The 12298-nt window shown below is 32.6% G+C and overlaps 3 protein-coding genes across 4 annotated transcripts; 1 reads left to right on the plus strand and 2 right to left on the minus strand.

Moving 5' to 3' along the window:
* The first annotated feature begins 715 nt into the window (after window positions 1-715).
* LOC146533005 (uncharacterized) lies at window positions 716-3868 on the plus strand. 2 transcript variants are annotated; one of them, XM_085196066.1, is made up of 2 exons: window positions 716-849; window positions 1430-3868. In XM_085196066.1, exons 1-2 carry the CDS (start codon window positions 835-837, stop codon window positions 3647-3649), a joined length of 2235 nt encoding a protein of 744 aa, XP_085052192.1. In that variant the 5' UTR covers window positions 716-834; the 3' UTR covers window positions 3650-3868. The 2 variants fall into 2 exon arrangements, with proteins under 2 accessions (XP_085052192.1, XP_085052193.1); XM_085196067.1 differs by lacking the exon at window positions 716-849 and adding an exon at window positions 856-987.
* Window positions 3869-4832: 964 nt separating this feature from the next.
* Window positions 4833-6194, minus strand: LOC146533006 (UPF0587 protein GA18326). The gene is made up of 3 exons (XM_085196072.1): window positions 5849-6194; window positions 5363-5482; window positions 4833-4997 (listed from the first exon to the last, which is right to left on the minus strand). Exons 1-3 carry the CDS (start codon window positions 6096-6098, stop codon window positions 4882-4884), a joined length of 486 nt encoding a protein of 161 aa, XP_085052198.1. The 5' UTR covers window positions 6099-6194; the 3' UTR covers window positions 4833-4881.
* Window positions 6195-6640: 446 nt separating this feature from the next.
* Window positions 6641-12202, minus strand: LOC146533007 (uncharacterized). The gene is made up of 8 exons (XM_085196065.1): window positions 11908-12202; window positions 10961-11826; window positions 10693-10827; window positions 9518-10346; window positions 8826-8970; window positions 8499-8562; window positions 8183-8244; window positions 6641-7250 (listed from the first exon to the last, which is right to left on the minus strand). Exons 1-8 carry the CDS (start codon window positions 12144-12146, stop codon window positions 7125-7127), a joined length of 2466 nt encoding a protein of 821 aa, XP_085052191.1. The 5' UTR covers window positions 12147-12202; the 3' UTR covers window positions 6641-7124.
* Window positions 12203-12298: the final 96 nt, after the last annotated feature.

The raw sequence follows: 12298 nt of genomic DNA on the forward strand, positions 1-12298 counted from the left end.
ATATTCTTAAGAAATATGTCGTCTCCGTTTAATTCACTCGATGTCTGTGGACAAGTGATGTGTATCGATACTGAGTAGCGAGTTCGGTAGTTATATGAAAAAATATCTATTAGCATTTAAACATAACGAAATTATTAAGCCTTTCAAAGATATAAATTTAATTTAGTTCGAAATAAACAACCAGGTTTACCGCCTAGCAGGATAGACAGAGATAACCTTATGTTAAAAAACTTTTTTTCCGAGACATTGTTGATTGACTGGTGGAAATGAACGCTTTTTCTTGCTACTAGAGAGTGAAAACGATAATAAATCATTCCCCTAAGATAAATGTAACCACTGCCCCACGACTTCTTACTACGTCTTAATAACACTTAAAGTAAAGAAGGAAAAAGGAAGGGCGATGAGTGTCTGCTATTAGTAAAAGATCTTGCATCTCTCGTAGACATGAAAATCATGATTTTTAACTTAAAATAAGCAGCTGGGACTCTAACGGCTGGGAAAATAACCGTTTTTTAATTATTTTAACTGTAACTTTTAAAAATGTTTAAAATAAAAAAAAGAGAGTCACAAGTATTGTTATTGTTGCATATAAAAGTTTTCTATAATCAAATTAATTGGTATAAATAAAAACACACCTGGGCCATTTATGAATTAATAAACATTCTAATAAAATGATGAACTTACTAAAACAAATACTAAGTAAAAATTAGGTCGGGACTATAAAATCATTTGATATTGGCATTGGCAGAGAAAGTTACAAGCTATATAAGCGAGAAATGCTTCCTACCTCATATCATTACGTATAAATGTCTGCTGTCCACAGCGCCACACACTATGCAACACTTATCGGTAGGTATCCATTTAAAAATTTAAAAAATGGCGGGAAAGTGAAAAATGTTTTTTTTTGTTAAGTGAAACAAAAGGAATGTTATAGTTACAGTGAGGTGATAAACAAGTGCCTATAAAAATTGTTCAATGTCGAAACAGGTAAAGTCTACTAAATAAGTGATATGTTGAAAAATTAACTCTTAATATTTTATTTTAAAGTTATTAAGACATATTATACATTTATTATTTTTTCAAATATTTAAATATTTTTAATTTAATTAAATGTTTAAATCTCTTAATAATGTGATAGTGATATGAAAGAATAATTTACAAGTGCAAATGAGAGTGATTTAGAAATTGACAACGGCTTACAATATTATAAAAACATAATACTTTTTTTCTAAGTATGGTTTGCGTGATAAAGAATTATACGCACTACTAGTAAAGTAAAAGTAATTAATGAAATATAAATTTGTAAAAAAAATACTTAGATTTTCTCAAATTTCGTATTAATTAATATTAATTGTTCCAAAATTTCGTATTTCAAATATTTTTTAATCTAATTAGTAGAAGTGCTTATATTGTAACATTTATTTTTCAGACGATATTCCTGATCATAGCGATCGTCGTCAACAAACATGTCACGAACGCACAAAATATCATCAGCTCGGATCAAGTGGCCGTGGAGACTAAGAATAAAGCGGTGACAGTCGTTGAAGGCCCAAAAATTGAGAAGCCATCGCAACCTATTCAACCTCCGAAAGTTAACCAAACCAATAGTCCCGAACTACGACCACCTAGTAAACCGCCGATTTACCATACGCCAGACAAAAAATATTACTATAATATGCCTCCACATTATTATAAACAAGGTCAAAAAATAAAAGCACCTACTGTACATTTATATACAAAAGAACCATTGAAAATTTCTAACTCAATGTACAAATATTCAAATGTAGTTCCGGTGCAACGAGGGAATCTTTATTATAATAAGCCGATGCGACGTCCGATTATTTTTGCCGCATCCACTGGGAAACCATCTATAGTTACCAGTCCTAAGTTCAGCTTGCCAGTTCAAACTATAAATGGTATACGGACCGAATTTGTAAGACCACCAAAATTTGAAAATTTTACAATATCAACGACAACTACAACTGCAGCACCAACAACAACAAGAATTTTAAGAACAAAACGAATATGGCCCAAAAGAATTTTAGATAAAATGAATATTACATCTGAAAATATCACAATGCCATCCGATATAATTAAAACAAACATTACGAATAATACTGACCTGGCTACATCTTCCAGTCGGGTTCGCTTCAGGTATGTTACGACAGAATCAAGTTTATCTAATGTACCTCAGCCAACGACTCGAAGCTATCGCAGAGTAACCAGAACATCAAAACTCACATCTACTACAGGTGATTATGGTCCAATCAGACCAAACGACTGGGTTCCAATAGTACCTTCACGTTTGGTAAAAATAAGAAAGACCAGAGAAGCACCTATTGACAAACGGTCAGATTTATTACTTCAACCATATAGATTGCTTCCAATAGGTGGAGCATTCAGAGGGGACCCAGATATAGGTGGAAGAAAAAAAATGATACTTTTTCGTAAACGAAAACGACAAATGAGTCCGTATTCAATAGGAAATGAGTATGATCCCAAACTGGCTTATCCACAACAACAAGTTGGTTATGAGGACTTACAGCCAGAAGCAAGCCAAACAAAACTTGTCACAAAAATCAAGCATCACCACCATCACCATCATCATCGATACATCAAGACTGTGGAGAAACCCGTCAAGGTACCGTATAAAGTCGAGGTTGAAGTACCGAAACCATATCCCGTAGAAAAGAAGGTTCCAGTGCCAGTGCCTGTGGAAAAAGTCAAAGTTGTCAATAGGCCTTATCCAGTCGCTGTAGAAAAAAGAATCCCGTATCCTGTAGCCGTCAAAGTCCCGCACCCAGTCCCTGTCAAAGTTGTTGAAAAAGAATATGTCCCTAAACCGTATCCAATAGTCCATCATGTCCCAATCGTAAAGCATGTAGAAGTTAAAGTACCACACCCGGTGCCAGTTGAAGTAGAAAAGAAAGTCCCATATCCGGTGCAGGTACCAGTTCCGGTAGAAAGACCAGTACCTGTACCTTACCAAGTAGAAAAAAGAGTCCCATATCCAGTGCCCATTAAAGTATTCGTACCTCAACCTTATACTGTAGAAAAGAAAATACCTTATCCCGTTGAAGTCAAAGTTAAAGAGCCCTTTGAGGTCATAAGACATGTTCCAGTCCGGGTACCGTATCCACAACCGTATCCTGTAAGAGTACCTCACCCTGTTCCCATTACCGTCGAGAAAAAAGTCCCTTATCCCGTTAGAGTAGTGAAGAAAATCCCTGTCCCTGTAGAAGTCGTTGTTCCCCGTAAAGTTGAAGTCGAGAAAAAGGTTCCAATCTATATACCAAAACCTTATCCGGTAGAAAAACGAGTACCGTACCCCGTAAAAATTCCGTATCCCGTTAGAGTGCCCGTTAAAGTGCCGGTCCGTGTGCCTGTAGAAGTACCTGTGTATATCCACCATCCTTTTCAGATCGTAAATGACGACGACGTCGGTGCTGATGGAAACCAATATTATGGGGATCCAGGACAAGGGAACCCTTACTTTACGGACGAAGATAACCAATATGAGCGTTCGGGAAAAGGTGCGGTCACAACCACGTCGCTGCCGATCGTGACAGTGCATGGAAACACTGGGTTCACAGGCGTCGTATCACGATCTGATAGTGAAACTACAACGGCAAAAGCGGCTACAGAATAGCAAAAGACAATAATTTATTAGTAAGTGATGCATGTGTGTGAGTGCTACGGACAGATAGAAATGTATGATGCTGTGATATAGTTTGAATATCTTATAGCATGTTTTTCGTGAAAGAACCCACCAGTTAATTTATTACTTCTTAAAAAATTGTATTATGAATAACCTAACCTTGGCGGCAAAAAAATAAGATTAATAAAAAAATGCCATTCTCATACAGTCTTTTTATATTTTTTATTTTTATGTGTTTTAATAGATAATCTAATGTTAGGGTACTCTGCTTACCATTTTCGACATGATATCAAGATCTTGTGAGTTGCGAGTTAAGTAGTGGTTGGTACTCGAGTCAATATATCTTAACCAAACAGGGAATAAAAATAATTTAAATATAATAATCCCCCTGGGGAATCCACGAGGGTTTATAGCCACAATCACTTTACAGCTAATCGCTGTTCTATTGCCATAAATGAACTTTAATGCAAAAAAATATACATATTAAAGTGCATACCCAAATAAATAATGAAACTATATATCATAAAAGTAAATAAAATTAATAATGAATATTTTTTTAATTATCACATGCTGGAATGCAGTCATAACTCTTATGTCAAATTATATTTCAAAAAATTCCAAGTATTAAAATACTACAAAAGTAAATTAAAATAAATTTTAATTTACTTTTTCATATAAGTATGTACCTATAAGAAATGGTGATAAAAACTTCGCAACATATGAGCGGCTAGCGATACCGCGTGTTCATTTAGGCGTGACTTCACTTTCAATTAATGTTCTTCCTATTCCGTAGATTACTGCTTTATTGATTTTAATTGAACAATTAAAATATACGTAAGTTATATTTGTAATCATTTTATAATATTTACTCAAAAGTCGTGAAAATAAAGTTTCCATGCCACTGTTTTTCGATGCTGAAATTAAAATAATTTCTAATTTAAACATCCTCTAGAGTGCAGATAAAAGTCACAACCATGTAAATTCTGACTAAGCTTCATAATGACCTCATTGATTTATAGTCTTTATTAATTTTATTGTAAAAAAATCATCTTCAGATTTTTTCCCATATATACAAGGGTAAACAGAGGCAATTTAGTGTTACCAGACTATCCCCCGTGTTCATCCAATTTCAATTTAAAAATTAAATAAATGAAATAAAAATAAAAACAATGAATAACGAAAATATATAACTTTATTAATATAAATTATAAATGCAGAAAACATTACTTCACTTTCACAAATTGCCACTCCAGTTCATACACTCCAACTGATGTTTGATTTTTTTCATCATAGTCGACCCATTCTTTTTCTGTTAAATCTACATCATCGAAAGTTTTGCCTAAAAATTAAAAAATACATTCATAGAATTTATATTTTGTTGTAGATTTTTTAAGGTTTTCATTGTAATTTATGTAGCAGGGTAGGCAGAGGGGACCTAAGAGTTAAGATATAATTTCCTTGTTTTAGGTCAATTTTCACTTCCATTCTTTACTCTCTGCTGAATTCTGGAGGCATGTTGAGTGGATGGGATAATGGGACTCAATGCCAGAGAGGAAATAAAAATACTAAACATTGCATTTCCTTGAATGGGTTTGATACCCATTCTATAATATTTTAAAATAATTATAATATTTAAAAATAATTTACATATTCATAAATATATAATATAGTATAAATTTATACTGTAAATTAAATATAACATACCATTTTCTTCTGCTTCTGCAATCCATCCAGATTTAGGTTCAAAGTCAACAGGCTCTACACCTCTGCAGTCAAATGTTACAATAGATTTGAATTTGCCTAGATCATTATTTGTAAATGCACCTGAACAAAAACAATGTGCAATATTAGTGCTTCTAAAATGTTATAAGCAATACAATTTTAAAATTTAAATTATTATAAAACAAGCTGTTTGGGTGCTATTAATCCATAGTATCCATCATAAGAGTTAAGAGTCAAAACCTGCTAAATTAATGCAATGAATTATATTTTTATACCATTCGAAAGTGTAAAAAAAACAATTTTCAAAACGTGTTTATCAATTTTCAAAATCGTTAAAGCCTCTTGATAATAAACGCATACTCATAGATTTTTAAAGCTTTTTGTCGGTCTTCTGAATTAGCTTTAAATACACTGATAGCAGATTCATACTCTAAGTTGACGATTTGTGTAAAGGTTATCTTTACATACCATTGCTTCCTTCGATAACATCTATACTATTTTCTCTGGAACACAATTTGCACTTTATAAGCAAGTTCGTTTCTGATCTATTATGCTTTTGCGGCACTTTATCTTCTTCCGTAAGGTCATGGAACTTATCCGAAACTTCACCGCAATTACCGCATTTTAACTTTAAAAACCACTGGTAGTGTGGATGGTTGGTATATAATTTCTCTATACATTCTAAATTAGCGCGTATTTGAAGTGATATTTTGACCATATTTATTAAAAAAGTACTGTTTATATTTTATCAATAACAATTCTAATTATAGAAGTTACTGTCAGTGTCAAATTGTCAATCATCGTTAGTCGTCAGCTGTCAATTAGACAACATGGTACATTGACCAACATTCAAAATTTGAAAACAGTTCGAAATGATATAATCGGATAGTACCTACAAACAAAATAATAATAAAATAACTGCATGAAATATTCCGTTCTCTTTTTTGAAGTAACATATTAACATAAATATATAATAATGAAGTCGTTGTGGTGCAACGGTATATGACTGCAAACTGCTGAAATGAAATAATTTCATTTATTCGATCTGGTTACAATGCGAGGTCTGCCATTGTCTGAAAAATTAAACCGAACGTGGGGAGACGTTCCTGTCCCCTTAACACACACTAGGCTTTCTTTGTCGATCTTATTAAAATGGATACCCCATGAAGATAAAAGAAAATTACTTGTATTATTAATATTACGAAAGAATTGCTAAGAATTGTAGCTCAATAAATTTTCTATTAAAATAAAACAAATTAATGGTGTTATAATTTATTGCATACTGTTTAGGAGGATAAATAGATATCTACATTGCACTTAAGTTCTTAAGCAACCACTTGAAGATAGTTTGTATATAAATACAATATTATTTGTTTACCTTGATATTTTCCTAGCGGTACATATTGAAACTGTATTTTTTGAATATAATTCAGTATAAGCCTAAGCCTAAGAATGGAAAAGGTTTAAATTGCAAAATGAAGAGTTATTATTTTATTTTATACCACAGATTTAATTAGTACAATTGAATAAAAAAGCAGTCATACATCTGGAAGTCCTCTCACAGGGTTTATTAAACAGACCAAATTCGTTCGCAATATTTCAGTCCATTTTTAATTTAGACAAAATCACATCATTCACTTATGCTTAGCAGTCATTTTACTTGTTAAGTAAGTGTTTAAATATTTTCTGTGTTACTGCAATTTCCATTTATTGCATTAAACACATTATCGTGATAATGTTAATTTTAATTTCTCGGTAAAGGAACAATTTTGATAGAATTTCCTTGAGAATCTGTATTTAGTGTTAGTCCCATTTCTTGCAGTACTTCATTGTCTACTGGCCCTTGAAGTGTCATTTTTGAAATCACCTCCTTTGAAAACAAATAAGAATAGTTTTAATGAAAATATCTTTTGAAGGTAATATTGCACTCATAATAATATCGTCTACAATCATGTAGTCAAGACAATACACCAGCAACTTTATAAAATTACAAGTACTCTACAAACGTATGTCGTTTTGAAAATAGTTATGTGCTTTGCACAATGAGACCGGTCGGTCTACTATTACTGACAGGTATATTGTTGCCAATAGACCTGATACAGTGCTAGTAGACGGAGTGACGCGCCGTGCAGTGTTGATGTCACCGTAATATTATAAACTTCGTTATATTATAATCTCTTCCGCGATATTGTGATTTATAGATACTTTGTTAACCAACATTGTAAATGCACAAATTCACCATAGAATCCAAAAAATATTGCAATAGCCTATAAATAGTAAAAAGTATAATTTATGTACTGAGGCCACCGCAGTGCACCAGGCGATTTTTAAGTGCAGGTTTGGTTAAAACTTTTAACTTTAAAATGGTTGTTTTAAAATTGGTTATGATGTATAAGCGACCAATTTCAGCCAGCACTTATTACAGTGTATCGATAGATTACAATATCACGAAAAAAATATAAACTAACAGTGTTTATAATTTACTAGTGCACACGATAAAAGAAAAATTATCTAAACACTTTGACTTAGCCCATGAGATTACTGTCATGTGGGATGTCAATGCGGCTATAGTTGTGCCATTAGTGATTTCAATTAACGGTTTCATAGCAAAGCCTCGACTAACAACAAAATAACACTTCAAAGTTATTAAATATTTCACCACATAATCAAAAGTGGCACACTGATTGACTGTGTGAGAGAGGGTGTCTTAATTACTGCCTCCCGAGGTACTTCTGCCTATCCTTCTGTATGCGGGATATAGCGTGAAGGTAAAAAGAAAGTAAACTGGTTAACATTACATACCTGATTCTCAGGACAATTTTCGCAAAGATTACGAACAGCAAATATTACCCATTGCATAATAACTGAATTTATTTTATAAGAAATTTTATCATTAATTTATTTGTGTATGATATTAATAAGATGTGAAACCTGTGTGCCCAAATTAACTTGAATTTATACATAAAAAGGAAACAATATTATATATTTACTAATATAAGATTACTTGTCTGTATAGTTTGTTTACTCTTCTCTGTTCCATATTATTTCTACTAATGTTTGAAACATGTACAATGTAAATATTTGTCAAGTAGTTTTTGAAACATTTTAAAAAGGATACGAGGATTGCGCGCGTCGATATTGCAACAGTCAAGTAATACTGGAATCACTTCTAATTCACGCATCTGAAATATTTAAGTAAAATATTTTAAAAATATATTATTTGTGATGCCGCGGCGCAATTTGCGGGTTCAATTCTCATTCGGGAATTAATTTTTTTTTCAATTTCATGCTCTAGTAAAAAGACAAGACACCGTGTTGAGTTCCGCCGTTCAACATGTAATGTCTCGTTGGAGGCGGTGTATATACTGCTATACACTAGTTTCCCCCTATCAACTATCCCACTATATGAAGGCTACAACGTGAAGCTAAGAAAAACAAATCTAACCTGGCGTTTATTTTCTTGATTTTTCCAACACAGATTGGCTAAAGTTCTTACGAGAGATGCCTTGAAACCAAACGCAACATGCCTTTCTACTGTTTCCACACTAGTTACTGTCTTTTTGGGTGTTGACATGTCTATTGCTCCTAATCTGTAAATGTTAATTACAATGATGAAAAAGTGTTACAAGTATTTGTCAGCTTGAAATACACAATTATTTACTTAATAAATTTAATTGTATTAGTATTCTTTAATATATGAATGTACAGTACAATCGACGAGTCGTGTTCGCAATGAAGTTAGCTGTAGATGGCTGTGCAGATTTAAATGCAAGATTTTTCTGACCTTTCATTATTTTCTTCTTGAATGAACAATGCGCAGAAGTTCAGATAGCCTAACTTTGTTTGTTTTATGGCTGGTCTCAAGAACTTACTATCTTTAGCAATCTGTTAAATCTATTGTATACAGACACAATACACAATTATACACCTATTCTTAAACCTAACATTAGATACAACATTGTGTAACACATAAATCTATTATATGTCTGTATATTGTGTATCATTTAAAAGATTGGTAAAGGGAGATAAATTATAACACAATATATATAATAAATACTTCATCAATTCATTTTTCTACTCCTGCAACAATCCGGACATTGTATATTTATAAAATAAAGGAGTCAGTACTATAAATACCTTGTTTTTTGGCTTTCCGGTGAATCAATCTTCACAAATGGCACTTTGGGTGCAGTATTATCTTCCAATATCTTTACTTCTTTGACTGGTTCAGTTTTCTTTTCGACATTACTATTATCAACTCTTGCCTTTTCTGACGAAATACCCAGAATTTTTTGCAACTGTTCACTCAAATCAAAATCTGTTGACAAATTTTGACTCTTTTTGACTTCTTTTGGCGTATCTGGTGACTGTTTTTGCGATTCTGTTTCTGGTTGATTTTCTGACAATGGCGGCGATATTTCACTTGGCGATGTTTTAATTTCTTTACTATCTGATTTAGTTAAATGTATTTCTGTTGGCGGATCAGTCGGCGAACTATCTTGCGACTCGGTTCTACTCGATTCTTGCAACTCGAGTCTCGGCTGTAAAGCAACAGGGATAACTTCAGCAATAGTATTCATGCACGTCGGGGACAGTGCATCCATTATTAACGGTGGTTCGTTATCATCAATATCGATTTTGTGCTCGAGACTTATTCGTCTTGTTGGTAAATGTATACGTTCGTCTGTTTTTGGCACTGAACTACTTCTTTTGAATGCGACTTTCGTTAAGTCATTATCGATTTTCACATTGGAACTTCCTTCTGAGCCACTTCTAACTTGTTTATCTGGCATATCAAATTTTATTGGTTGTTGTTGATTGTCTACAATGTTGTCAAATTTGTCAATGAACGGTGGATTGTCGTTACACTCGTAAAATTGTTCACTACTTTCTGATTCTGTACACTCAGACGTTGTTTCGTTGCAGGAGAGCATGTTATCTGCTGAATCGTTTTTACATAGCGGATCTGAAATAATATAAAATGTTGCTAAAGATTATTTAAAAATTTTGAAATTTTTCCACGAACATAATATGTATTTTTTAAAATAACTGAAGTCATGCCTACTACAAATGTAGTATGTAGCAAAATTAGAATAATTTAAAATGAATGTCTTGATAGTTTTTTAAGATTTACAATGTTTTTTAGTTTTTAGTTTATGCTATATGACACATATAACAGGGTCAGGGCATCTTCGTATTGACACTTGGTTCCTTCTCATTATGTGGACACTATCGCCACAAATGATGTTATCAGTGGTGTGTTTGTATCATGTGTTTTGTGCTATAAAAAAAAACAAATACAACAAACTTACTTTCAGATGGTACATTTATAGCAGGCATATCTTCATCATTATCAAATTGCTTTCCAGTAGCTTCATACAGTTTATTTATAGATGAAAAAAAATTGTTACTCTCCTTGCCTAGTTTATGAATAGCTCTTAGGAGAACTAAAAAAAAAAAAGATTATATGAATAAATTTCATAATATCAAATCATTCCCTGACTGGAGATTCAACTCATAAACATTTTCTTCAGAAATCCCACTGTATAGCAACATAAAAATAAAATATAAAATACTTACAAGCACAATTGATAAATAAAGAAGTATCACTTTGCAAACAATCCATATAAGTGTCCATACTGGATGCTGTTGCTACTATTTCCAACAAAAAAACCACTTCTTGAGGCTCAATAGTATTTATATATTTATCAACAGTTTTCAAAATACAATCTGATTTACTTTTAAACTCGTGAGCCATGAATTTTACAAAGTTGACAGAAACATTGATATCTTGAGATTCTGTTGACATCAAAATGTTATAGGCAAGATTTAGTACAAGCATTCGACATTCTGGATCTAATTTTGAGTATAATTTTTCTATATACGTATTTTCTACACCAATCAAATATTCTATTATAAGATGTGGATATTCTGTGTTTCCATTAATATACATATAAGCCAGAGAATTTAACACCGCTACATCTTCTGGCAATACATTTGGTTGACCTAATAATATGTTGTATACTATCATAGCTGCAGCAGAAGCAATTTTTTCATTATGACCAACCAAACAATTTAGTATTATAGCATCAAATTTGTTCCAAATCATAATTTGATTGAAAGGATTATTCACAACAAGGTTTCCTAGTGTTTGAATCAAAACTGTCATACATGTTTCATATTTTTTCTGTAATTCTTCGTTAATGAATTCGCCACTGGGGTGTTGGTATTCTGTGGCTAAGATTAACATGGACTCCAAAATGGAAAGTTCCTTAGAAATATATGTTTGCATTTTGGTACCAGCTGCAGCACACGAGCGAACTAAACGTAAGCATTGTTCAGCTACAGCCAAAGTGCTGCGGTTATATGAAGCCTGTTCCACATCTAACCGCATTATATGTAGAACTTCTGCTATAAGACGTAATGTATACTCCGACGCTTTTTTACTAATAAAGAAAAATAATCATTGTTAAAATAAAATTAAACATTAAATGATTAGGTTTTAATAATTTAAAATATATGCTCACGGTCTCAATTTTCCAGTCTCTGCGTCTCTCGAGAGTTGCGCCTCTGCGCGTAGCATTTCTTCCACTGCATCCCATTCACCAGTTTCCAATTGAAAATTTATAAGTTTGGCATCTAATAGGATTTCTTCAGCAAACCACACGCTTTTATCCCGTGACATTTTTATAGAAAATATAAATAAGTTTTCTACTTTTTGCAACTTGCATGTATGTTGATAATTCGCTGATACGTCAAAACTCATGTCAAATTGACTCTTTTACTCTGCAGTCAACACGCCCGACGATGTCAAAGTCAATTTTGCTTTGACGTAGGTTTACTTTTCAGAAGCCCATGCGTCAAGGACAATCCTTATAATTTAATTATGTTATTGCCTTATTAGAAAAAAAACAATAA

This window comes from Heliconius melpomene, chromosome 13, assembly GCF_056956725.1.
Source record: "Heliconius melpomene rosina isolate 202511_hmr_F chromosome 13, ASM5695672v1, whole genome shotgun sequence".
Lineage (NCBI taxonomy): Eukaryota > Metazoa > Arthropoda > Insecta > Lepidoptera > Nymphalidae > Heliconius > Heliconius melpomene.